Consider the following 27,678-nt stretch of genomic DNA (forward strand, 5'->3'; position numbering starts at 1 on the left):
CACAACAACTACTTGCATTGAAATGGAGCCTCTAAAATAGTAACATGCCTCAAACGCATTTCGTAGATGTGAAAGTAGACACCAAAAAGTAAAAGATGAATTAGGGGATGTGGCCGAGGGCATGGTCAAAGCAGTAGGTTTACGGTGGCTTTTGAAAGAAGGAAGTAAAGGATTTTTTGATACCATTCAGGACTGTCGGTGCAAAATAACTGATGGTTCTGCAGGTGGAGAGTGAAGATGGAGAGCGGGGGCCGTGGGTGGAATTTAAAAAGAGACCAGAGCAAGTACTGACAGCAATGTTGAAGGAGGGGCAGGAAGGGCTGAGCCCTTGGAGGGATTTATAGCTGAGGACGAGGATTTTAAATTTGACCTGTTCAGGGATAGGCAGTGAACATAGGTCAATGGGAATGAAGGTCATGGGCAAATGGAGCATAGTGTGGGACAGAATATGAGCAGTAGAGTTTTGGATGAATTAGAGTTGGAGGGTGGAGATCGGGAAGGCAAAGAGGCAGAGCAGAACTTGAGTCTGGAGGTGACGAAGGTACGGATAAGAATTTTTATGAAAGTGGGTGTAAGGTGGGGTGGAGGCGGACAATGTTTCAGAGGTGGAAATAAGCGATCTTGTCGGGGATAGGATATGGGCCTTGACACTCAGTGATGTGTCGAAAAGAACACCAAAGTTGAGTGCAGTCTGAGTGAGCAGCCAGAGTGAGATATGGGAGGCAATAGTGATGAGGCAGAGCTTTTGATGGGGTCAAAATAAATGGCTTCAAACATCCCAACGTTCACTTATAAGAAATTCTGACTCATCCATGACAGTCAACACACTGTTCAACTGTGAGAGGCATCACAGCCATGCCCAATCTTGGCTAAACACAAGTGGACATTTTAGTAGGGATAGGGATCAGGAGTGGAGGCCCTGGCAGGTTTTCTCCCCCTATTCCCAAGCCCCAGGTTGCTGAGGCCAATTGATTTTTTAAAAAGTTTTTCTTTTGCTTCTTTTGAATAATTTCTTTTTAAAAATAATCTTTCTCCCCAGTTCCCCTTAACAATTGATCTGCATTTCACAAAGTCAAAAAAAAATCTATACTGCAGTTTAAGGTAATTGGCAAAAAAAAATCAGCGGGGAGATGAGAAGAATTTTGTTTTTTAAAAACGCAGCGAATTGTAATGATCTGGAATGCTCTGCCTGAAAGGGTGGTGGAAGCAGATTCAATAGTAACTTTCAAAAGGAAATTGGCTAAATACTTGAAAAGGAAACATTTGCAGGGCGACGGGGAAAGGACAGGGGAATGGGACTAATTGAATAGCTCTTTCAGAGAGCTGGTGCAGGCATGATTGGCCGAACTGCCTACTTCTTTGCTGTATGATTTTATGATTCTATGACTGCCGGTCATTCTCTCTGACTCCTGGAAGCATCTTTATGTCCTGAAAATGCTTTTCTTGCTGAGTGGAAGAAGCCTGTGTAATCCTACGGGAGCGTGTGGCTCGCAATCTATTCGCAGGGTTATGAATCGACAATACCTTAATGTTGGGTGGTCAGCTCGTAGTTGAATATAGTGATGGTTCCCTGTTGCATAACCCTTTGACCTCGGTGATGCTGGAAACTGACCTTAAGGTGCGAAATGGAAAAAAAAAGAAATGTCAATATAATGGCAGGTTTTCAAGAACAACTTTCAATCAAGTAGTCATGGAATTACACAGAAGCAAAGAGTAAGGGGTGGCTGGAATGAGATTTATAGTCAGGAATAAAAAAAAAGAGATAAACTACAACTATAACCATACATGTGGACCTGTATTTTTTTTACATCAGGTTACAACTGTTATTCAGAGTTCTCTCCTGAAGAAACTGAGGTATGGCAGTGGTGCTGGCAGTTCTCTAGCATCTCATCCACCTGATCATTCTGAGGACAAATAACTTGTTGCAATGCGACACTGTGACAAATCCTTTGAATGTCTACACTTACAACATGCAGTGCAGTGTGCTACCCAATTTTAGATTCAAAGTCACAGAGGGTGTGATAATGCCAGTTTCTGGCTTGTCTTAGTCTCGTGAGCCTCAACAGAGAGCAGCAGCTGCTCATTCTACCATGAAGGGAATCATAACTAAGCCCGATTCAATCATCATCTGGTGTCGATATACCTCTGCGCATTGTTAGTCGTGGCTCAGTGGGTAGCACTCTTACCTTCTAAGTCAGGCAAGTCATGGGTTCAAGTCCCACTCCAGACTTGAGCACAAAATCTAGGCTAATGCTCCAGTGCAGTACTGAGGGAATTCTGCACTGTTGGAGATGCTGTCTTTTGGATGAGACATTAAACTGAGGCCCTGTCTGTCCTCTCAAGTTGATATAAAAGAACCCATGGCATTGACTGGGACAGCCATAGCATTAGGGGCTTGGATGGAGAGAAATTTGTTGAGTGTATTCAGGAGGAATTTCTCATTCAGTATGTGGATGGCCCGACTAGAGAGGGGGCAAAACTTGACCTCCTCTTGGGAAATAAGGAAGGGCAGGTGACAGAAGTGTTAGTGAGGGATCACTTTGGGACCAGTGATCATAATTCCATTAGTTTTAAGATAGCTATGGAGAAGGATAGGTCTGGCCCAAAAGTTAAAATTCTAAATTGGGGAAAGGCCAATTTTGATGGTATTAGACAGGAACTTTCAGAAGTTGATTGGGAGAGTCTGTTGGCAGGCAAAGGGACGTCTGGTAAGTGGGAGGCTTTCAAAAGTGTGTTAACCAGGGTTCAGGGTAAGCACATTCCTTATAAAGTGAAGGGCAAGGCTGGTAGAAGTAGGGAACCTTGGATGACTCGGGAGATTGAGGCACTAGTCAAAAAGAAGAAGGAGGCATATGACATGCATAGGCAGCTGGGATCAAGTGGATCCCTTGAAGAGTATAGAGATTGCCGGAGTAGAGTTAAGAGAGAAATCAGGAGGGCAAAAAGGGGATATGAGATTGCTTTGGCAGATCAGGCAAAGGTGAATCCAAAGAGCTTCTACAAATACATAAAGGGCAAAAGGGTAACTAGGGAGAGAGTAGGGCCTCTTAAGGATCAACAAGGTCATCTATGTGCGGAACCACAAGAGATGGGTGAGATCCTGAATGAATATTTCACATCGGTATTTAAGGTTGAGAAAGGCATGGATGTTAGGGAACTTGGGGAAATAAATAGTGATGTCTTGAGGAGTGTACATATTACAGAGAGGGAGGTGCTGGAAGTCTTAACGCGCATCAAGGTAGATAAATCTCCGGGACCTGATGAAATGTATCCCAGGACGTTATGGGAGGTTAGGGAGGAAATTGCGGGTCCCCTAGCAGAGATATTTGAATCATCCACCGCTACAGGTGAGGTGCCTGAAGATTGGAGGGTAGCAAATGTTGTGCCTTTGTTTAAGAAGGGCGGCAGGGAAAAGCCTGGGAACTACAGACCAGTGAGCCTGACATCTGTAGTGGGTAAGTTGTTAGAGGGTATTCTGAGGGACAGAATCTACAGGCATTTGGAGAGGCAGGGACTAATTAGGAACAGTCAGCATGGTTTCGTGAGAGGAAAATCATGTCTCACGAATTTGATTGAGTTTTTTGAAGGGGTAACCAAGAAGATAGATGAGGGCTGTGCAGTAGACGTGGTCTACATGGACTTCAGCAAAGCATTTGACAAGGTACCGCATGGTAGGTTGTTACATAAGGTTAAATCTCATGGGATCCAAGGTGAGGTAGCCAATTGGATACAAAATTGGCTTGACGACAGAAGACAGAGGGTGGTTGTCGAGGGTTGTTTTTCAAACTGGATGCCTGTGTCCAGCGGTGTGCCTCAGGGATCGGTGCTGGGTCCGCTGTTATTTGTTATTTATATTAATGATTTGGATGAGAATTTAGGAAGCATGGTTAGTAAGTTTGCAGATGACACCAAGATTGGTGGCATTGTGGACAGTGAAGAAGGTTATCTAGGATTGCAACGGGATCTTGATAAATTGGGCCAGTGGGCCGATGAATGGCAGATGGAGTTTAATTTAGATAAATGTGAGGTGATGCATTTTGGTAGATCGAATCGGGCCAGGACCTACTCCGTTAATGGTAGGGCGTTGGGGAGAGTTATAGAACAAAGAGATCTAGGAGTACAGATTCATAGCTCCTTGAAAGTGGAGTCACAGGTGGATAGGGTGGTGAAGAAGGCATTCAGCATGCTTGGTTTCATTGGTCAGAACATTGAATGCAGGAGTTGGGATGTCTTGTTGAAGTTGTACAGGGCATTGGTGAGGCCACACTTGGAGTACTGTGTACAGTTCTGGTCACCCTATTATAGAAAGGATATTATTAAACTAGAAAGAGTGCAGAAAAGATTTACTAGGATGCTACCGGGACTTGATGGTTTGACTTACAGGGAGAGGTTAGACAGACTGGGACTTTATTCCCTGGAGAGTAGGAGGTTAAGGGGTGATCTTATAGAAGTCTATAAAATAATGAGGGGCATAGATAAGGTCGATAGTCAAAATCTTTTCCCAAAGGTAGGGGAGTCTATAACGAGGGGGCACAGATTTAAGGTGAGAGGGGAGAGATACAAAAGGATCCAGAGGGGCAATTTTTTCACTCAAAGGGTGGTGAGTGTCTGGAACGAGCTGCCAGAGGCAGTAGTAGAGGCGGGTACAATTTTGTCTTTTAAAAAGCATTTGGACAGTTACATGGGTAAGATGGGTATCGAGGGATATGGGCCAAGTGCAGGCAATTGGGACTAGCTTAGTGGTATAAACTGGGCGACATGGACATGTTGGGCCGAAGGGCCTGTTTCCATGTTGTAACTTCTATGATTCTATGATTATTTCAAAGAAGAGCAGGGGCGTTCTCCCTGGTGTCCTGGCTGATATTTATTCCTCAACCGCTACAACAGATTATCTGGTTGTTACCACATTGCTGTTTGAGGGACCTTGCTGTGCGCAAATTGGCTGCTGCATTTCCTACATTACAACAGTGACTTCATTTCAAAAGTACTTCACTGGCTGTAAAGAGCTTTGGGATGTACTGAGGTCATAAAAGGTGCAATATATATAAAAAAAGTTCTTTTTTTCTTTTTATTCATTGGAGGAGACACTGGTGTAAATCCTGGGATTAATGTGCTAGGGTGCTTTTTATTTATTCGTTCATGGGATGTGGGCGTCGCTGGCGAGGCCGGCATTTATTGCCCATCCCTAATTGCCCTTGAGAAGGTGGTGGTGAGCCGCCTTCTTGAACCGCTGCAGTCCGTGTGGTGACGGTTCTCCCACAGTGCTGTTAGGAAGGGAGTTCCAGGATTTTGACCCAGCGACAATGAAGGAACGGCGATATATTTCCAAGTTGGGATGGTGTGTGACTTGGAGGGGAACGTGCAGGTGGTGTTGTTCCCATGTGCCTGCTGCTCTTGTCCTTCTAGGCTTGGGAGGTGCTGTCGAAGAAGCCTTGGCGAGTTGCTGCAGTGCATCCTTGGATATTACAGTGCCATCTTTAAAAAGCTTGTTTAGGCTGACAATTGCAACAGTGAGCTGGAGGAGCAGTAGACAAGTAGCAAAGTGCTTGCCCTACTCAGTTCACTGTCAGGTTGCTTGGTTGGATGTTTCATGAGTGTGTTGTGCCACTTTTCAAGAATTTCTGCCAAGGAAGCAGCTGGACCCGTAAATCCTCTTCAATGAAATAGTGCAGAGGAGAAACAGACTGCTGGGCACTCGTGGGAAGAAGCTTCTTGCCTGCCATGTGAAGAAAGGTGATTGACAAAGGCACCAAGTGCAACCTCTCTCACCACAGGACTGCAAGTTAGTTCCCCAAGAAGGTTAATGATCTAAATAGGGCAAATTAACGCACTGGGTACTCTCCCTTTTCTTCCATGGGTACCAGCACACTCTTCACCCACACAAATTAAAAGCTGTACAAATAGCCCTTCAAGGCATACTCTGGCTAAGGGGGCACTAAATTGGGAACTTAACTGTATGCAAACACATCTCATCTTACAGTAATTACTTGCATGTCCAACCTTAAACCCCCTTCCTCCACGTTAACAGGGTGATATCTCTATATCTCTTCCTTTAGTTGTCCCATGCCACCAAGCAGACAATTTCTTGTCTTCACTTCATTTACTAAATCTTGTTGCAGGACAAACTAGTGCACATTGCACAGAATGGAGAGCGCACCGGAGGGGACATCCCTGACTCTAAAAACTTCACGTTTTATGAGGAGCAGGCCATGGAGCTGAACGGGAGGCAGTCTACTCCTGCTGTGTGAGATGGCAAGGCTAGGGGTATAGTGTCCGCTCGAGGTTAATGACTGAACAATACATAGTCATCACAGCATCCCTGTAAAGCACCGCACAGGCATAAGCCTCCACCTCTTTCTCGGTCGTTTTAATCTCAAGGAGGTAATATTCATCCTTACCTTGTACTCTCATTTTCTGCAGATTTTTTTTTATTCGTTCATGGGTTGTGGGCATCACTGGCGAGGCCAGCATTTATTGCCCATCCCTAATTGCCCTTGAGAAGGTGGTGGTGAGCCGCCTTCTTGAACCGCTGCAGTCCGTGTGGTGAAGGTTCTCCCACAGTGCTGCTAGGTAAGGAGTTCCAGGATTTTGATCCAGTGACGATGAAGGAACGGCGATATATTTCCAAGTCAGGCTGGTGCGTGACTTGGAGGGGAACATGCAGGTGGTGTTGTTCCCATGTGCCTGCTACCCTTGTCCTTCTAGGTAGTAGAGGTCGCGGGTTTGGGAGGTGCTGTTGAAGAAGCCTTGGCGAGTTGTGCAGTGCATCCTGTGGATGGTACACACTGCAGCCACAGTGCGCCGGTGGTGAAGGGAGTGAATGTTTAGGGTGGTGGATGGGGTGCCAATCAAACGGGCTGCTTTGTCCTGAATGGTGTCGAGCTTCTTGAGAGTTGTTGGAGCTGCACTCATCCAGGCAAGTGGAGAGTATTCCATCACACTCCTGACTTGTGCCTAGATGGCAGAAAGCCTTCGGGGAGTCAGGAGGTGAGTCACTCACTGCAGAATACCCAGCCTCTGACCTGCTCTTGTAGCCACAGTATTTATATGGCTGGTCCAGTTAAGTTTCTGGTCAATGGTGACCCCTAGGATGTTGATGGTGGGGATTCAGCGATGGTAATGCCATTGAATGTAAAGGGGAGGTGGTTAGACTCTCTCTTGTTGCAGGTGGTCATTGCACTTGTCTGGTGCGAATGTTACTTGCCACTTATGAGCCCAAGCCTGGATGTTGTCCAGGTCTTGCTGCATGCCGGCTCGCACTGCTTCATTATCTGAGGGGTTGCGAATGGAACTGAACACTGTGCAATCATCAGTGAACATCCCCATTTCTGACCTTATGATGGAGGGAAGGTCATTGATGAAGCAGCTGAAGATGGTTGGGCCTAGGACACTGCCCTGAGGAACTCCTGCAGCAATGTCCTGGGGCTGAGATGATTGGCCTCCAACCACCACTACCATCTTCCTTTGTGCTAGGTATGACTCTAGCCACTGGAGAGTTTTCCCCCTGATTCCCATTGACTTCAATTTTACTAGGGCTCCTTGGTGCCACACTCGGTCAAATGCTGCCTTGATGTCAAGGGCAGTCACTCTCACCACACCTCTGGAATTCAGCTCTTTTGTCCATGTTTGGTCAAAGACCGTAATGAGCATCGGTGAGCAGGTTATTTGTGAGTAAGTGCCGCTTGATAGCACTGTCGAGGACACCTTCCATCACTTTGCTGATGATTGAGAGTAGGCTGATGGGACAATAAATGGCTGGATTGGATTTGTCCTGCTTTTTGTGGACAGGACATACCTGGGCAATTTTCCACATTGTCGGATGGAAGCCAGTGTTGCAGCTGTACTGGAACAGCTTGGCTAGAGGCACGGCTAGTTCTGGAGCACAATCTTCAGCACTACAGCCGGGATGTTGTCGGGGCCTATAGCCTTTGCTGTATCCAGTGCACTCAGCCGTTTCTTGATATCACATGGAGTGAATCGAATTGGCTCAAGACTGGCTTCTGAGATGGTGGGGATATTGGAAGGAGGCTGAGATGGATCATCCACTCAGCACTTCTGGCTGAAGATGGTTGCAAACGCTTCAGCCTTGTCTTTTGCACTCGTGCAGGACTCCGCCATCATTGAGGATGGAGATGTTTATAGAGCCTCTTTCTCCTGTTAGTTGTTTAATTGTCCACCACCATTCACGACTGGATGTGGCAGGACTGCAGAGCTTTGATCTGATCCATTGGTTGTGGAATCGCTTAGCTCTGTCTATAGCATGTTGCTTCCACTGTTTAGCATGCATGTAGTCCTGAGTTGTAGCTTCACCAGGTTGGCACCTCATTTTTAGGTACGCCTGGTGCTGCTCTTCTACACCCCTCATTGAACCAGGGTTGATCCCCTGGCTTGTTGGTAATGGTAGAGTGAGGAATATGCCGGGCCATGAGGTTACAGATTGTGCTGGAATACAATTCTGCTGCTGCTGATGGCCCACAGCGCCTCATGGATGCCCAGTTTTGAGCTGCTGGATCTGTTCTGAATCTATCCCATTTAGCATGGTGATAGTGCCACACAACACGTTGGATGATATCCTCAGTGTGAAGACGAGACTTCATCTCCACGAGGACTGTGTGGTGGTCACTCCTACCAATACTGTCATGGACAGATGCATCAGCGACAGGTAGATTGGTGAGGACGAGGTCAAGTAGGTTTTTCCCTCGTGTTGGTTCGCTCACCACCTGCCGCAGGTCCAGTCTGGCAGCTATGTCCTTCAGGACTCGGCCAGCTCGGTCAGTAGAGGTGCTACCAAGCCACTCTTGGTGATGGACATTGAAGTCCCCCACCCAGAGTACATTCTGTGCCCTTGCTACCCCCAGTGCTTCCTCCAAGTGGTGCTCAACATGGAGGAGGACTGATTCATCAACTGAGGGAGGAAGGTAGGTGGTAATCAGAAGGAGGTTTCATTGCCCATGTTTGACCTCAAGCCATGAGATTTCATGGGCTTCGGAGTCAATGTTGAGGACTCCCAGAGCCACTGTATATCACTGTACCGCCACCTCTGGTGGGTCTGTCCTGCCGGTGGGACAGGACATACCCAGGGATGGTGATGGAAGTGTCTGGGACGTTGGCTGAAAGATATGATTCTGTGAGTATGGCTATGTCAAGCTGTTGCTTGACTCGTCTGTGGGACAACTCTCCCAATTTTCGCACAAGTCCCCAGATGTTCGTGAGGAGGACTTTGTAGGGTCGAGTGGGCTTGGTTTGCCTTTGTCGTGTCCGGTGCCTAGTGGTCCGATGCCGGGTGGTTCATCCGGTTTTATTCTTGTTATGACTTTCTTTAGCAAGATTTTACGAATGAGTGGGAATTAGACAGTGAAAATGTGGTGAAGACGTGGCACTGGATAGTTCACAGAGCACGAGAGAATTGTAGAAGTGGGCCGTGGTAGAGGATGTATCCTGTTCCAGTGGAGGCGAACGAGAAGTCTGCCTATGGCTTTGGAGTCGTGGGACCTATAGCTTATGGGTACTCACCTGAAAAGCAAGATATTCAAGGAACATCACACATTAAGTGCAGGCTTGGACGTCAGTCTGTGAGGATGTGAAGCAACTGACAGATTGCTCTCGAGTCTACAGCCCTCATTTGCGTCACCATCAGGGAGGCCTTCTTCCCTCGTTGCAGACTTCAATGGAGCATGTGGCAGCTTCAGTGAAATCTGCAGGAGATTCTCACCTGATAAGTGGCCAGGAGTCAGAGCACTGACTGCTGCCCCACTCGCAGTTAGGGACAGAACGGACAGTACCTTGTTTACTGGCTTCCAGACTCTGGCAGCTGGGATGCACGTTGCTGCCTCTCAGGACTTTCAGGATCTGATAGCTGCCAGACCAGGCCGTCCGCTGATCAGTGGGGCCATAGATGCAGCAATGGCAACAGCTAGAATCGACCAGCCTAACTCTGTCACCTCTCAGAACAGCAGCGCATTCCAGGCTCCAGCGTCCCCTTCCCCAGAGCACCAAGACAGTGACATGTAGGAGGCGGCACCCTCAGTCCTCATGATCCTTTGGCGAACATGAGCTACCAACCACCTCTCGCGATACAGGTCCTCAGGCTGAACCTGGGAGAAGCACTAGAATAGGAGAAAGCAAGGCAGGCATGTTTAGTCACCCAGGGGAAGCGCAGTGTTTGGAGAGGTTGGTTTCCCGTTCAGTTGGGAGGTTGTTGTATTAAAAAATAATTTCATGCTTTATTCGTGGAGATTAGTCATAGGAAAGGGTTCACTTATTTGGCGCTGACTTATTCAATCAGGTGATTATTATTGGCATTATCATGTAAGGGGAAAGAAGTCTGCTGCGTTGTAATGTTCTAAGATGGCACTGGATTGAAGGACTAGTCCTTTACTTGATGATGGGGAGAAGGAGTTAAGGCAGCGGTGACAAAGGTAGACTATGTTAAACGGAAGCGAAGAGTTCTGCGCTAAGTTGTGCCCTGCTCTCTCTTGCAACAGTCCCTTTAAGGCCCCGACGGTCCTTCTTGACGACCACTCTGGTGGAGGCATCTATCTCACTGTAGCTCTGCTGCTGCTCAGGTTACTCTTAGCGGGGTCATTATCCACGACAGCAGTGGCTACACCTCATCACCGACAAGCCACAAGTTGACATGACGTTCTTCCATCAGGGAGGGTAGAATTTCGAAGTTAATTGTTTGGGAGGTAGGCCCTTATTGGCCCTGGGTTTTTCTACTGTTTTTTTGCCTCTCCCAGGAGAGTACGTGGCTGCGGGTGGAGAGGGGATAGGAGAAGTGTTTAGTTATGATGCAAGGCCATCAAGGTGTGAGGCAGGCTTGATGGACTAGTTGGCCTTTTCCTGTCCTTTAATTTTGTATGTTCGTAGCAGGAATAAAGGTAATATACTCTGAGTGAAAGGATATGACAAGTAGTGTACCCCGGGGATCTTTACTGGGGCCTCAGATTTTCACCATATATATCAACGATTTGAATGAAGGAATAGAGGGGTTAAATTGGATAACCCCTGAAACTGGGTGCAGGGGTTGCGGTGCTCGATTAACCCGTGCCCAGTCGCTGTGATGCAGGTAGCAGGTAACATTCGTGCTGCCTGGCGATTTACCTGATATCAGCGAGCAGCCAGGCCTGCGCGGTTGAGTGGCTGCTCACCAGCGGAGGGGGCGCCGATATCACATAAAGGCAGTCTGCACCTCTTAAAGGCAGCCTGCACCTCTTATTTGCAAAATATAAGATACGGGTCCACACGGAGTCTGAACGGAAATCAGACATCGCACCTGTAAAACACAGATGCAGGTCCTGTCCTGTCCCTATGTTTATAAACTGTTGAGTTATGTTAAAACATTGAATAAAGGTTACGCACTACTAAATCCCACATCCTCCAAACTGCACGCCAGACTTCACCAATCTGCTGATCTGAGTTTGTACCAGGCCTGCGAGAGAGCGTGCACCAATGTTCTCTGTTGATGCACTAGAGGCCTTGGTGCAAGAGGTGGACAGAAGCAGCAGCATTCTATATCTGCAGGGGTGGGGGTGGGGCAAGACGCCCTCCAAACATATGCTCCCGATACAGTAGGGGATGAAGTCAATGTCAGGCGCATAGCACCACAAACATGGATGCAGTGCAGGAAGAAGTTCAATGCTTTGACACGAATGGTCAAGGTGAGTGAGGTCAAATGTCAAGTGGCGTCTCCTACCAACTGCACCACTAGCCGCATCCACTGCTCCACACACTACACCCCCCATCACCCACATACCAACAAACTCTTTCAATCAGTACTCAACTCTTCCAATCAGATGCTTCCTCTCACCCGCACATATTACCACTGTTGCAAGTCACACCACAACTCACAGGTCACACACGCTGGCAGCTATTCAACCATGACAGGCACATCACCCAAACGTCTTGCAGGACACTCACTGACACACATCTGCTTGATTAGAGGAGAAGGTGGCGCAGAACAGGAGGCTCCATGGAACCTGCTGTCCTCTCTTAGGATGACAGCATTCCTGTCAACCCCTGCCACTCTGCCAGTGCTCTTGCTGTTGCCCGTCAGCTCGCCAGCCCACTCCCTGTAGAGTAATGAAACTTTATTATCGGAACATAGGAAGATAGGAACATTTAAAATTAACAATTGAGCTAGCATCAACTGCCGTTTGCACAAGAGCGTTCCAAACTTCTACCACCCTTTGCGTGTAGAAGCATTTCCTAACTTCACTCCTGCAAGTCCTGGCTCTAATTTTTAGGCTATGTCCCCTAGTCCTAATATTCAAGTGTACGAGACCTCCGAAACAGGTACAAATGCACCAGCAGCCAGAAGCAATAATCCAGCCATTAACCTGTAAATCCTGAATGATCCCTTTAAATAGCGTTGGTGGGGGGGGACCTCAACGCTGTTTATGACCTGTTCAGCTGTGCGAGGTTAAGACAGTGCATTGGCTGGAGTGTTGAGTTCCAAAATTGCAACTGTCCCTTTAGATCAGCATTGCACACTGACCGACCGCATATTCTCCCTACTTTACATGCTGCCAGCGTTCGTTATCTGCGCATGCGCAGACGCCTTTACCAAGATGGCGTCCGGCACACGTCACACTTGTAATGTGCATGTGCATTCAGGACGCCATTTTGGGTCCTTAGGAGGCTGCGTAGTGCCTACAAAACTGATGCCACGTGGCCCAATTTATAGCCCAGCGAGTTCTATATCCAAGTTCGCAAATGACACTAAGTTAGGAGGCACAGTAAGTTATGTAGATGGGAGCAAGAAATTACAAAGAATCATAGACATAGAAACATAGAAAATAGGAGCAGGAGTAGGCCATTCGGCCCTTTGAGCCTGCTCCGCCATTCAATACGATCATGACCGATCCTCCCTTTCAATGCCATATTCCCGCTCTCTCCTCATACCCCTTGATGCCTTTAGTGTCTAGAAATCCATCTAGCTCCTTCTTAAATATATTCAGTGATTTGGCCTCCACAGCCTTCTGTGGTAGAGAATTCCACAGGTTCACCACAGATTAAGTGAGTGGGCAAAACTGTGGCAGATGGAGTTCAATGTGGGGAAGTGTGAGGTCATTTACTTTGGATCCAAGAAAGACAAATCGTAATGATGAGAGACTAGGAACTATGGAGGAGGGTGTCCAGGCCCACAAATCACTAAAAGCTAGTGCACAGGTTCAAAAAGGCTAATGGAAATTTGGCCTTTATCTCAAATGGGAGGAAGTTATGCTTCGGTTGTACACAGCCTTGATCATACCCGATCTGGAAAACTACGTTCAGTTTTGGGCATCGCACCTCAGGAGGGATATATTGACCTTGGGGTGGTACAGCCCAGATTCACCAGTATGATACCAAGGCTTAAAGGGTTAAATTATGAGGCGAGGTTGCATAAACATGGCTTTTTTTCCCTTGAGTTTAGAAGGTTGAGGGGTGATAGAATTGAGGTGTTTAAAATGATAAAAGGATTCAATAGGGTAGATACAGAGAAGCTATTTCCTCTGGTGGGGGAATCCAGAACAAGGGGGCACAATCTTAAATTAGAACTAGGCTATTCAGAAGTGAAATCAGGAAGCACTTCTTCACACAAAGGGTAGTGGAAATCTGGAACTCTCTTCCCCCAAAAGGCTGTGGATGCTGGGTCAATTGAAACTATCAAGACTGAGAACAACAGATCTTTGTTAGGTAAGGGTATCAAGGGATATGGATCAAAGATGGGTAAATGGAGTTGAAGTACAGATCAGCCATGATTTAATTAAATGGTGGAACAGGTTCAAGGAGCTGAATGGCCTACTCCTGTTCCTAAGTTCATCACAACTTCCGGCATCTCCCATACTGACATATAGGATTCTTTGCATTCTGTCACACAATATGCACATTCAGGGAGTGGAAACTCTTCCTGTTGAGGGGGTTGAGAGGGTTGACTGTAGGAGCTTGCAAAGCAATATGGGTGCCATCTACTGCACCTTTATAAACCTTGTAAACCCTGTAAAGCTGGAGATCTCTAACTCACTACTCCCTTGCTGTGATGCCAAACTAGATGAATTCCCCAGTTCTCCTGAAAAGTGCCCGTCACCTGATAAATACCTTGTTGATATTAGAGATTCCCCCATGGCTGCCTGAAATGACCAGGTGCAATAAATTTGAGTGTGGATGTCACCTTCATAGCCCCCGACAAAGTAGTAAGGACAGATGACCGTGGCTGCAGGTCTTCATCGAAGCTACAGGTGAGGTGCCTGAAGATTGGAGGGTAGCAAATGTTGTGCCTTTGTTTAAGAAGGGCGGCAGGGAAAAGCCTGGGAACTACAGACCGGTGAGCCTGACATCTGTAGTGGGTAAGTTGTTAGAGGGTATTCTGAGGGACAGGATCTACAGGCATTTGGAGAGGCAGGGACTGATTAGGAAAATCAGTCTAATTGTGAGAGGAAAATCAAGTCTCACGAATTTGATTGAGTTTTTTGAAGGGGTAACCAAGAAGATAGATGAGGGCTGTGCAGTAGACGTGGTATACATGGACTTCAGCAAAGCCTTTGACAAGGTACCGCATGGTAGGTTGTTACATAAGGTTAAATCTCATGGGATCCAAGGTGAGGTAGCCAATTGGATACAAAATTGGCTTGACGACAGAAGACAGAGGGTGGTTGTCGAGGGTTGTTTTTCAAACTGGATGCCTGTGTCCAGCGGTGTGCCTCAGGGATCGGTGCTGGGTCCGCTGTTATTTGTTATTTATATTAATGATTTGGATGAGAATTTAGGAGGCAAGGTTAGTAAGTTTGCAGATGACACCAAGATTGGTGGCATTGTGGACAGTGAAGAAGGTTATCTAGGATTGCAACGGGATCTTGATAAATTGGGCCAGTGGGCCGATGAATGGCAGATGGAGTTTAATTTAGATAAATGTGAGGTGATGCATTTTGGTAGATCGAATTGGGCCGGGACCTACTCCGTTAATGGTAGGACGTTGGGGAGAGTTATAGAACAAAGAGATCTAGGAGTACAGGTTCATAGCTCCTTGAAAGTGGAGTCACTGGTGGATAGGGTGGTGAAGAAGGCATTCGGCATGCTTGGTTTCATTGGCAGAACATTGAATACAGGAGTTGGGATGTCTTGTTGAAGTTGTACAAGACATTAGTAAGGCCACACTTGGAATACTGTGTACAGTTCTGGTCACCCTATTATAGAAAGGATATTATTAAACTAGAAAGAGTGCAGAAAAGATTTACTAGGATGCTACCGGGACTTGATGGTTTGACTTATAGGGAGAGGTTAGATAGACTGGGACTTTTTTCCCTGGAGAGTAGGAGGTTAAGGGGTGATCTTATAGAAGTCTATAAAATAATGAGGGGCATAGATAAGGTAGATAGTCAAAATCTTTTCCCAAAGGTAGGGGAGTCTATAACGAGGGGACATAGATTTAAGGTGAGAGGAGAGAGATACAAAAAGGTCCAGAGGGGCAATTTTTTCACTCAAAGGGTGGTGAGTGTCTGGAACGAGCTGCCAGAGGCAGTAGTAGAGGCGGGTACAATTTTGTCTTTTAAAAAGCATTTGGACAGTTACATGGGTAAGATGGGTACAAAGGGATATAGGCCAAGTGCGGGCAATTGGGACTAGCTTAGTGGTATAAACTGGGCGACATGGACATGTTGGGCCGAAGGGCCTGTTCCATGTTGTAACTTCTATGATTCTATTCTATGATTCATGCAATTGATGGCCCCTATTGCCTCTTTGGTAAAGTGCAATCTTCTAATCTGCATCTCCTTCCTCAGATCCCCATAGGATCTGTGTTGCCTGTATAGTTTTTTTTGGGGGGGGAGCATGTAGAAATGTAGAGAGGTTCATCCTCTTTAAATCCTTTCCTCCACCCCTTCTGCTGTTTCCCCTCCTCTGTGATAATGGTATGTAAAGATATGCCCATAGAGACTACCATACCTGTTCCCGAGAAGCTCTCTCTGGGAGTGGGTCAAAATCTCCCAGCGGTAGAAGCAGTCATTACCAAGGCAGAATGCCAAGAAGAAAAATGCACCTGCAGAAATCGCTAGTGAAACTCTCAGCACTCTCCAGGCTCAAAAGCCTGGATGAAGGTGACTTTGAAAAGTGGAGAGTGGAAAATTCATGGGGAGAGGAAAGTTGGAGCAAAGGTTAACTGGTTTTATCGGATGATTGGTTCCACCTTTCTGAGCAGATCCTGGCAGCACCTGATATTTCTCATTCTAACTTGACTGGGAATGTAAAACCAGGATATTTGAGGTTGCAGTGATTTTGGGTTTGTAAACTGTTATTTCCATCCCATTTTGCTGTCCAAAGAAATGTTCTGAACTTGTACATGTGAAAAATAAAATGCTGAAAATGTCAGGGCTTTTAGTCTTTTATGATCACTTTTTTGACAGCGTTGCAAATTGGTAGTATTGCAAATTGGCAGTACAAGGTAGTGACAACAGACTAGCAATGCATTTCACTCAAGTCCAAAGGGCTAAGTGCAGTTATATAACCCTGTAGGTGTAGCACACAAATCAATTAATGAACACTGTTTGCCAGATGACAGGAAAAATGTTACAGCAAAGTAAAATGAATGGGAAATCCATTGGATGATTAATGGTGCATTGAGGATGTAAGATGGTGGTGACAATCCTAAGAGGCCTGCTTGTACCAGTCTACTTTGGTGTTAGGCAAGACTGTCATGTAGCCACTTTTAATCCAAAGTCTCCCTTTTTTATGCTGACTCCTGCTGAGTTCCCTGGATGCTGCCCTACCAACAATACCTCTTCAAATGTATATAGAGTGTGTTAGGACATTTGACTGTGGAAGACATCGCAGATAAGGCTGAACTTGTTTTCATTTGATGTGCATGCACAAGCAGGGATTAGTGGCTGATAAACTAAGCCTTCTGAAGTGACGTGTGATATAGCGGAATTCCTACGTGCTATCCAGTAACAATGAAAGAGTTTGGGGCATGGTGTCCCAGAGTATTTTGCACATACGGTCATGATTTGGTTTATAGAGTGAGCTTTGGTTCACAGGCAACGACTTTTACTTTATAGAGAATGAGGGTTTATCTATGGAGCTAGACTATTTCTGTTGAATGCAAGAAAAAATATCTGGAGTCAACTTCAATTGTAATGAGGATGCTTTCATTTTACATACAATAAATTACTTTGAAATGTAGTGACTCATAATGCAGCCATTTTGAGTATAGCAAGATCCCATAACAAGGAACAATTAATTTTTTTTTTGGTGGCACGAAGGTCTTTGAATAATGCCTGGGGACCTTTAAAACCCCTCTGAACCACAAAAATAGACGGACAGGCCTTTGGTCAGTTGCTCATCTGAAGGACAGCATTTCCAACAATGCAGTACTTCCTCAGTGTCAGCCGAGATTATGGGGTAAATTCTAGATTCCACGGTTTCTATGCTTGAAGGTAGCTTGGTCAGAGATTGAAGTACAACACTATAGTGCCAGTTCTCTAACTCGTGCTCCCTGTGATCATGGCTCCCCGCTGGGAATACGGGATCAGAGAGTTTATACTGAAGGGTTCATTTTGTGAACTAGGGCTTGAACTTACAACATTCTGACTTAAAAAGGAGACAGCTGCCAACTGAGCCAAGCTGGTGCACTGGAGAGAAATAAACAGAGACAGGAGAGGAAAATAGCAATTGACAAGAATGAGAAAGGAGGTTTGGAGCAAAACTGAGATACAGATTTATGTGGGTTTTTTTTTAACTCTACAATAGTCATAGAATCATAAATGCAAGTCTTTCTTTCTTTCTGTGTAGCGCCTTTCACGGCCTCAGGATGTTCCGAAGGGATTTACAGCCAATGAAGTACTTTTTTTGTAGTGGAGTCACTGTTGTAACTTCATACAGCACAGAAGGAGGCCATTCGGCACATCGTGCCTGTGCCAACTCTTTGAAAGAGTTATCCAATTAATCCCACTCCCTTGCATTTTCCCCATAGCCCTGCAAATGTTTCCTTTTGGGATTCAACCAAGATCATCTAATTCTGCAGATACTATTTCCATTACCAACATCATTCAGTAAGTGATCATCTTTGCCTATACTTCTCCTGAGCTAACAAAATGGCTGGTTAGGATTCACGGTAAGCTTCCTCGATGTCCCGGTGAGTAAAGGCACCACCTTCTGTAGTACTGTACCACAGAGATCAGAAAGTCCTAGGTTGAATCTCCAGGCTGTGTTGAGTTAATCTCAATTTGGGTTTTAGGAACCGAAAGGTTTTTTTAATCCCCGTTTCAATGCAGGTGCACAGTAACTGCCAGTTCCTCTCTGGCTTCTACTATGGCCTGAAATTTGAAAAGGGACAGGCTTGTTAGGCGAAATAGCATTTTCCTGTTCCTAAAAGAATCAAGTTTCTGTGGAATAATGGCACTATAGTTCAATGACATTAACCGTAATTACTCTGAAAAATTAAGATGTTTCTAACAAAAAGCTTCACATGGGAGATTGGAGTTCTTTGCACTGAAAGCAGTTTTCTGTGTAATAGTGCCCCGCACCCCCCTTTAATCCATTTTTACAGTAAGTCGGTTAAGAAACTTACAGCACTGCACATACTGAAAAAACAGCACAAACATGCACTGTCTTGCTCCGAGCAAGTATTTTTGCAAATTGACAATGACGCAGAGATTTTGGCCACGTGTCTGTTTTACATTTTAAATAAGCTCTTACCCAAGTCTTGTTCCATTGATGTGCTATAATATTCAAGGTCCTATGAAAAACAACATGGCAAAAAGATTATTGGAAACACTTCAGTCAACTACATAACCTGTGTTAAAACAGAATGTGTAACTAGGAGAATGAAGTTTGAAGTAGTGGTTTAAGAGGTTTCTAACTCAGCTTTTTAATTACGCTGCAGGATACTGGCATCAGAAAGCTTAATATTTTCAATCCAAGTTTCTTTCTCCACCACTGTGGGTTAATGCCTCCGCTAAAATAGCAGAGGAAGGAATTTCAAATGGGCATGTTAAGTGTTTGTAAAACCCCACGCTCTGACTTCAAAGTCCTTGTTTAGTTTTTCAAATACAATCCAAATCTGTTTCGGAAACGAGCACTAGAAAACCACTGAACTTCAGAATGGATTAATGCAACCTGGTACTTGGAAGTTACAACATGGAAACAGGCCTTCAGCACAACCTGTCTATGCTGGCCTTTACCCTCCATGCAAACAAATAGTTCAAGCACGTTTACCCACCCTGTTGCCATATCCCTTCAACCCCTTTTCCTTCATCCACCTATTCAATCTAATCTTCAAAGTTGACAGTTTCTACAACCACTAACCCTGGATGTGAATTCCACAGCCTTACAGCTCTCTGTGTGAAGAAGTTTCTCCTGCCCTCTGTTCTAAATCTCTTACGTTTAATCTTTTATCTATGCCCCCTCCTCCTTGACATCTTGACTACTGGAAACAGTGTACTTCTATTTACTCAGTCCCATCCTTTTATAATTTTAAACATTTCTATTATATCGCCTCATAATCTGTGCTGTTCTAATGAAACAAGACCCAATTTTCCCACGTCTTTCTATGCATTAGTATTTCCTCAAACCACGCAGCATCCTAGCGAACCTGTGTTGTACCCTTGCTATAACCTCAATATCCTTCCTATAGTGTGCAGCCCAATAACTGAAGCAGCTTGAAATTGCAGATAATGAACAGACGCTCTACATCCTAAAATGCTTGCCTATAGGTTAGGTGCTGCTGCCTTGGTTAGTGTGCCGGAACAGGCAAAAACATCTTAACATAAAAAGTAAAAAAGAAACGATAGTAGAAATCTGGAATTCTCTGCTGAAGTCTGTGGATGCTGGGTCAATTGGAGCTTTTAGGACTGAAATCGATAGTTTTTTTGTTAGGTAAGGGTATCAAGGGATATGGAGCTAAGGTGGATAAATGGAGTTGAGGTACAGATCAGCCATGATCTAATTGAATGGCAGGCCAGGCTCGAGGGGCTGAATGGCCTACTCCTGTTCCAATGTTCCTACTGCATTCTCTATCTATTCAATTGGTCAATTCTTATTAAAAAATTCTAATTGGTTAAACATGACTTGTCTTTTACGAATCCATGTTGCCTATCCTTGATTAGCCCATGCTTTTCAAAACGCTCACGAACATCATCTCAAATTATTGGGGTAGAAATTGGACTTTTTTGTAAAATGGGCACAGTAGCGCCAATTTTGCAGAGCAATGTCCTGCGCCCGATCAGCGCCAAAGATATGGGTGTTGCCATAGTGACATAGGCTACAGTGGTGCCCACCTGAAACAGGCGTTAGGCCCCTTAAATGATTGGCCTAACGCCTGTTGTACTATAGTGGTTGGCGATGAGTGAAGCAGGCTCTGCTTCAATGTCTGCCGCTAAGAGCGTAAGATTTATTTATTTTTAAAACTACTGTGCAACGTCACAAGTGAGGCAGGAGAGTCCGAGAGGTGAGCACAGTGTAAAAGGAGACACCGAGAGTGGGAGGAGAGTCTGAGGGGTGAACGCAGTGTAAATCTAAGGCAAATCATGGCAGCACAGCTCGCACCCGTGATATGCTCCTCCTGCACCATGTGGGAAGTCATGGACACCAGCAGTGTCCCTGGTGACCATGTGTGCAGGAAGTGTGTCCAGTTGCAGCTACTGGCTAACTGCAGTTCGGAGCTGGAGCTGCGGGTGGATTCACTGTGGAGCATCCGTGATGCTGAGATTATTATGGATAGCACGTTCAGTGAGGTGGTCCCACCGCAGGTAAAGATTACGCAGGCAGAAAGGAAATGGGTGACCGCCAGGCAGAGTAAAAGGACTAGGCAGGTAGAGCAGGAGTCCCCAGGGGCCATCTCCCTCTCAAACAGATATACCGATTTGGATACTGTTGGGGGAGATGGCTTACCAGGGGAAAGCAGCAAGAGCCAATTTCGTGGCACCACGGGTGGCTCTGCTGCACAGGAGGGGAGGAAGAGGAGTGGCAGGGCTATAGTGATAGAGGATTCAATTGTAAGGGGAACAGATAGGCGTTTCTGCGGCTGCAAATGTGACTCCAGGATGGTATGTTGCCTCCCTGGTGCTGGGGTCACGGAGCGGCTGCAGGGCATTCTGGAGGGGGAGGGTGAACAGCCAGTAGTCGTGGTCCACATCGGTACCAACGACATATGTAAAAAAAAGGGATGAGGTCCTGCAAGGTGAATTTAAGGAGTTAGGAGATAAATTAAAAAGCAGGACTTCAAAGGTAGTGATCTCAGGATTACTACCAGTGCCACGTGCTAGTGAGTATAGGAGAATAGACTGGATGAATGCGTGGCTGCAGGGATGGTGTAGGAGGGAGGGATTTAGATTCCTGGGACATTGGGACCGGTTCTGGGGAAGGTGGGACCTGTACAAGCGGGACGGTTACACCCGAGCAGGACCGGGACCAATGTCCTCGCGGGGGTGTTTGCTAGTGCTGTTGGGGAAGGTTTAAACTAGAGTGGCAGGGGGATGGGAACCTGAGCGGGGAGTCAGAAGGGAGTAAAGTTGAGAGCAGCAAGGGGAAGACCCGGGGGAAATTTACAATACAAATAGTACAAACAGTTGTTCAAGAACAAGTGAAAGGGAAAAGCGTAGAGCAGGGGAAAGAAAGTGTACTTTAGGCACTACAGATAAAGTGAAAACTAGAAGGCGTAAGCGATTAACCCAGCATCAAAGCTGAAGGTCAGGCTAGGGTGTGTGGCCCAACTAAGAGTTCGATATACAAATGCACGGAGTATAAGGAATAAATTAAATGAACTACAAGTTCAATTTCAAATTGGAGGGTATGACATGATAGCTATTACTGAGACATGGCTGTAGGATGGTCAGGATTGGGAACTAAATATACCAGGTTATAAGGTCTATAGGAGAGATAGGGAAAATGCAAGAGGAGGAGAAGTAGCCTTAGTGATTAGAGATGAAATCACTTCAATGATAAAGGAGGCTATAACGAGAGGTAAGCAGCCAACAGAGACCTTATGGGTTGAATTGAGAAAGACCCCTGGTAGCAGCTCTGAAGTGCTAGATTGTATAAATGCACAGATTAGACAAGCGTGTAACAAAGGCATAGTGGTCTTAATGGGGGACTTTAACCTTCACATAGATTGGGAAAAGCAGACTAGCAACTGTCAGAAAGGTAGTGAATTTCTTGAGTGTGACCGGACAGATGGTCTGAGAAAGCAGGGCAAAGACCAAGGGAAGTCTAGATTAAACTGCATTTATTTCAACGCAAGAAGTCTGATGGGCAAGGTAGATGAACTCAGGGCATGGATGGGTACATGGGACTGGGATGTTATAGCTATTACTGAAACATGGCTAAGGGAGGGGCAGGACTGGCAGCTCAATGTTCCAGGGTACAGATGCTATAGGAAAGATAGAGCAGGAGGTAAGAGAGGAGGGGGAGTTGCGTTCTTGATTAGGGAGAACATCACGGCAGTAGTGAGAGGGGATATATCCGAGGGTTCGCCCACTGAGTCTATATGGGTAGAACTGAAAAATAAGAAGGGAGAGATCACTTTGATAGGATTGTACTACAGACCCCCAAATAGTCAACGGGAAATTGAGGAGCAAATATGTAAGGAGATTACAGACAGCTGCAAGAAAAATAGGGTGGTAATAGTAGGGGACTTTAACTTTCCCAACATTGACTGGGACAGCCATAGCATTAGGGGCTTGGATGGAGAGAAATTTGTTGAGTGTATTCAGGAGGAATTTCTCATTCAGTATGCGGATGGCCCGACTAGAGAGGGGGCAAAACTTGACCTCCTCTTGGGAAATAAGGAAGGGCAGGTGACAGAAGTGTTAGTGAGGGATCACTTTGGGACCAGTGATCATAATTCCATTAGTTTTAAGATAGCTATGGAGAATGATAGGTCTGGCCCAAAAGTTAAAATTCCAAAATTGGGGAAAGGCCAATTTTGATGGTATTAGACAGGAACTTTCAGAAGTTGATTGGGAGAGTCTGTTGGCAGGCAAAGGGACGTCTTAAGTGGGAGGCTTTCAAAAGTGTGTTAACCAGGGTTCAGGGTAAGCACATTCCTTATAAAGTGAAGGGCAAGGCTGGTAGAAGTAGGGAACCTTGGATGACTCGGGAGATTGAGGCCCTAGTCAAAAAGAAGGAGACATATGACGTGCATAGGCAGCTGGGATCAAGTGGATCCCTTGAAGAGTATAGTGATTGCCGGAGTAGAGTTAAGAGAGAAATCAGGAGGGCAAAAAGGGGACATGAGATTGCTTTGGCAGATAAGGCAAAGGTGAATCCAAAGAGCTCCGGGACCTGATGAAATGTATCCCAGAATGTTATGGGAGGTTAGGGAAGAAATTGCGGGTCCCCTAGCAGAGATATTTGAATCATCGACAGCTACAGCTGGAGGGTAGCAAATGTTGTGCCTTTGTTTAAGAAGGGCGGCAGGGAAAAACCTGGGAACTACAGACCGGTGAGCCTGACATCTGTAGTGGGTAAGTTGTTAGAGGGTATTCTGAGAGACAGGATCTACGGGCATTTGGAGAGGCAGGGACTGATTAGGAACAGTCAGCATGGTTTTGTGAGAGGAAAATCATGTCTCACAAATTTGATTGAGTTTTTTGAAGGGGTAACCAAGAAGATAGATGTGGTCTACATGGACTTCAGCAAAGCCTTTGACAAGGTACCGCATGGTAGGTTGTTACATAAGGTTAGATCTCACGGGATCCAAGGTGAGGTAGCCAATTGGATACAAAATTGGATTGACGACAGAAGACAGAGGGTGGTTGTGGAGGGTTGTTTTTCAAACTGGAGGCCTGTGACCAGCGGTGTGCCTCAGGGATCGGTGCTGGGTCCGCTGTTATTTTGTTATTTATATTAATGATTTGGATGAGAATTTAGGAGGCAAGGTTAGTAAGTTTGCAGATGACACCAAGATTGGTGGCATTGTGGACAGTGAAGAAGGTTATCTAGGATTGCAACGGGATCTTGATAAATTGAGCCAGTGGGCCGATGAATGGCAGATGGAGTTTAATTTCGATAAATGTGAGGTGATGCATTTTGGTAGATCAAATCGGGCCAGGACCTACTCCGTTAATGGTAGGGCGTTGGGGAGAGTTCTAGAACAAAGAGATCTAGGAGTACAGGTTCATAGCTCCTTGAAAGTGGAGTCACAGGTGGATAGGGTGGTGAAGAAGGCATTCGGCATGCTTGGTTTCATTGGTCAGAACATTGAATACAGGAGTTGGGATGTCTTGTTGAAGTTGTACAAGACATTAGTAAGGCCACACTTGGAATACTGTGTACAGTTCTGGTCACCCTATTATAGAAAGGATATTATTAAACTCGAAAGAGTGCAGAAAAGATTTACTAGGATGCTACCGGGACTTGATGGTTTGACTTATCGGGAGAGGTTAGATAGACTGGGACTTTTTTCCCTGGAGAGTAGGAGGTTAAGGGGTGATCTTATAGAAGTCTATAAAATAATGAGGGGCATAGATAAGGTAGTCAAAATCTTTTCCCAAAGGTAGGGGAGTCTATAACGAGGGGGCATAGATTTAAGGTGAGAGGGGAGAGATACAAAAGGGTCCAGAGGTACAATTTTTTCACTCAAAGGGTGGTGAGTGTCTGGAACGAGCTGCCAGAGGCAGTAGTAGAGGCGGGTACAATTTTGTCTTTTAAAAAGCATTTGGACAGTTACATGGGTAAGATGGGTATAGAGGGATATGGGCCAAGTGCAGGCAATTGGGACTAGCTTAGTGGTATAAACTGGGCGACATGGACATGTTGGGCCGAAGGGCCTGTTTCCATGTTGTAAACTTCTATGATTCTAGGATAGTTTTGTACAGCAGTATATCCTAGAGGCAACAAGGGAGCAAGCCATACTAGATTCAGTAATGAGTAATGAACCAGATTTAGTTAACAGCTTAACTGTGCGTGAACATCTATCCAATAGTGATCATAACATGATCGAGTTCAATGTAATGTTTGAAAGGGAAAAAAGTGAATCAGCTGCTAAGATTCTAGACTTGGGTAAGGCCGACTTCAATGGGATGAGACAGAGACTGTCCACAGTAAACTGGGAAAAACGACTGATGATCAGTGGGAAATGTTTAAAGAAACATTTAACGTGATACAGAATCGGTTTATATCTCTGAGGGGCAAGTACTCTACTTGCCAAAAAAAAAGCCATGGACAACTAAAGAGGTAAGGGACAGTGTAAGACATAAGGAAAGGGCATACAAAAAGGCAAAAAATGGCACAGATCATGGCGAATGGCAAAGATACAAGATCAACAAAGGGTCACAAAACAAATAGTAAGAGCTACAAAAGAGAGTATGAAAAGAAATATGCAAGGGATATCAAAACCAATACGAAGAACTTTTATAGTTATATTAGGAAAAAGAGGGTGGTCAGGAGCAGTGTTGGTCCCTTAAAAACTGAACGTGGAGATATTGACATTGACAATGGGGAAATCGCAGACATGTTGAACAATTACTTTACATCAGTATTTACAGCCTAACATCTGTTGTGGGGAAAATGCTGGAGTCTATAATTAAGAATTTTCAGTTAACTAGAGAGAGCCAGCATGGATTTGTGAAAGGTAGGTCATGCCTGACAAACCTGACTGAATTTTTTGAAGAGGTGACTAAAGTAGTGGACAGGGGAATATCAAAGGATGTTATTTATATGGACTTCCAGAAGGCATTTGATAAGGTCCCACATAAGAGACGGTTAGCTAAGATAGTAGCCCGTGGAATCAAGGGAAAAGTACGGACTTGGTTCGGAAGTTGGGTGAGCGAAAGGCGACAGAGAGTAGGGATAATGGGTAGGTACTCACATTGGCAGGATGTGACTAGTGGAGTCCCGCAGGGATCTGTCTTGGGGCCTCAATTATTCACAATATTTATTAACGACTTAGATGAAGGCATAGAAAGTCTCATATCTAAGTTTGCCGATGACACAAAGATTGGTGGCATTGTAAGCAGTGTAGATGAAAACATAAAATTACAAAGCGATATTGATAGATTAGGTGAATGGGCAAAACTGTGGCAAATGGAATTTAATGTAGACAAATGTGAGGTCATCCACTTTGGAACAAAAAAGGATAGAACAGGATACTTTCTAAATGGTAAAAAGTTAAAAACAGTGGATGTCCAAAGGGACTTAGGGGTTCAGGTACAGAGATCATTGAAGTGTCATGAACAGGTGCAGAAAATAATTAATAAGGCTAATGGAATGCTGGCCTTTATATCTAGAGGACTGGAGTACAAGGGGCAGAAGTTATGCTTCAGCTATACAAAACCCTGGTTAGACCGCAACTGGAGTACTCTGAGCAGTTCTGGGCACCGCAGCTTCGGAAAGACATATTGGCCTTGGAGGGAGTGCAGCGTAGGTTTACTAGAATGATACCCAGACTTCAAGGGTTAAGTTACGAGGCGAGATTACACAAATTGGGTTTGTATTCTCTAGAGTTTAGAAGGTTAAGGGGTGATCTGATCGAAGTTTATAAGATATTAAGGGGAACGGATAGGGTGGATAGAGAGAAACTATTTCCGCTGGTTGGGGATTCTAATAGTAGGGGGCACAGTCTAAAAATTAGAGCCAGACCTGTCAGGAGCGAGATTAGAAAACATTTCTACACACAAAGGGTGGTAGAAGTTTAGAACTCTCTTCCGCAAACGGCAATTGATACTAGTTCAATTGTTAAATTTAAATCTGAGATAGATAGCTTTTTGGCAACCAAAGGTATTAAGGGATATGGGCCAAAGGCAGGTATATGGAGTTAGATCACAGATCAGCCATGATGTTATTAAATGGTAGAGCAGGCACGAGGGGCTGAATAGCGTAGTCCTGTTCCTATGCTCCTGAATGTTCTCCTTCTGGCTCCACAGCAATCCTGAGGGCCTTTGTTGGGAGTTAAAATCGACCCCATAGGAGGACACTGAGTACCAACTGTAGTGCTGCTGCAGACAGAAGCTAACCCAGCACACAACAGGAATGTAATAGCTAAAAAGAAAAGTTATCTGCACATGGAAGGCTGTAATTATGCTGACGATCATAAACAATTTTATGAGTTCTCAAGAATTTCCTAAATCAGTTACAGACTTACAGATTCCTATCTTGCGAAAGTGGAATTTGTTTTCCTTTATATCAATGATGTCAGTACCTTGTTGAAAGAAGCCAGATTTTACTTGGAAAAACATTACTTTTGTTTATTTTTGCTTCTTTTTTTCTTCAACTGCTCCTTCCTATTCCTACTAAAAAAAAGATTGCTCATACAGTTCAATAAATTTCAAATGAGATATGCAGCAAAGATTAGAATTCTGTTGATAGAGGGATGACAACTAAACTGAAACTTAAAGGGAAGGAGCATGATAACTTTAGGGCGAACAATACTGAAGAATATAGAAAGTGTAGTGGAGAGGTGAAAACCGGAATTAGGAGGGCTAAAAGACTAGCAGATAATATAAAATGAACCAGTAAGGGTTTTTTTTATAAGCAGTAAAAGAATAGTTAAAGAGATGAAGCTGTGTCTAATTGTGGAACATGAAGGCATGACAGACATTAAATATTTTGTATTAGTTTTTACAAATGATGATGAAGAACGCAGGTGTACTGCGGGAGGGTATGGAACAATTATAGAATCATAGAAGTTACAACATGGAAACAGGCCCTTCGGCCCAACATGTCCGTGTCGCCCAGTTTATACCACTAAGCTAGTCCCAATTGCCTGCA

The 27,678-nt window shown here is 45.1% G+C and overlaps 1 protein-coding gene across 2 annotated transcripts in view; it reads right to left on the minus strand.

Annotated features, from left to right (window-relative positions):
* LOC137317207 (sperm flagellar protein 1-like) overlaps positions 1 to 27,678 on the minus strand; it is a 103,682-nt gene that overhangs the window by 19,027 nt on the left and 56,977 nt on the right. For both annotated transcript variants that reach the window (XM_067980757.1, XM_067980736.1), the window contains 2 exons: positions 18,670 to 18,709; positions 1,525 to 1,612 (listed from right to left, as the gene is read on the minus strand). In XM_067980757.1, coding sequence (XP_067836858.1) covers positions 1,525 to 1,612; positions 18,670 to 18,709 — 128 coding nt within the window. The remainder of the gene's footprint in view (positions 1 to 1,524; positions 1,613 to 18,669; positions 18,710 to 27,678) is intronic.

Source organism: Heptranchias perlo, chromosome 1, assembly GCF_035084215.1.
Source record: "Heptranchias perlo isolate sHepPer1 chromosome 1, sHepPer1.hap1, whole genome shotgun sequence".
NCBI lineage: Eukaryota > Metazoa > Chordata > Chondrichthyes > Hexanchiformes > Hexanchidae > Heptranchias > Heptranchias perlo.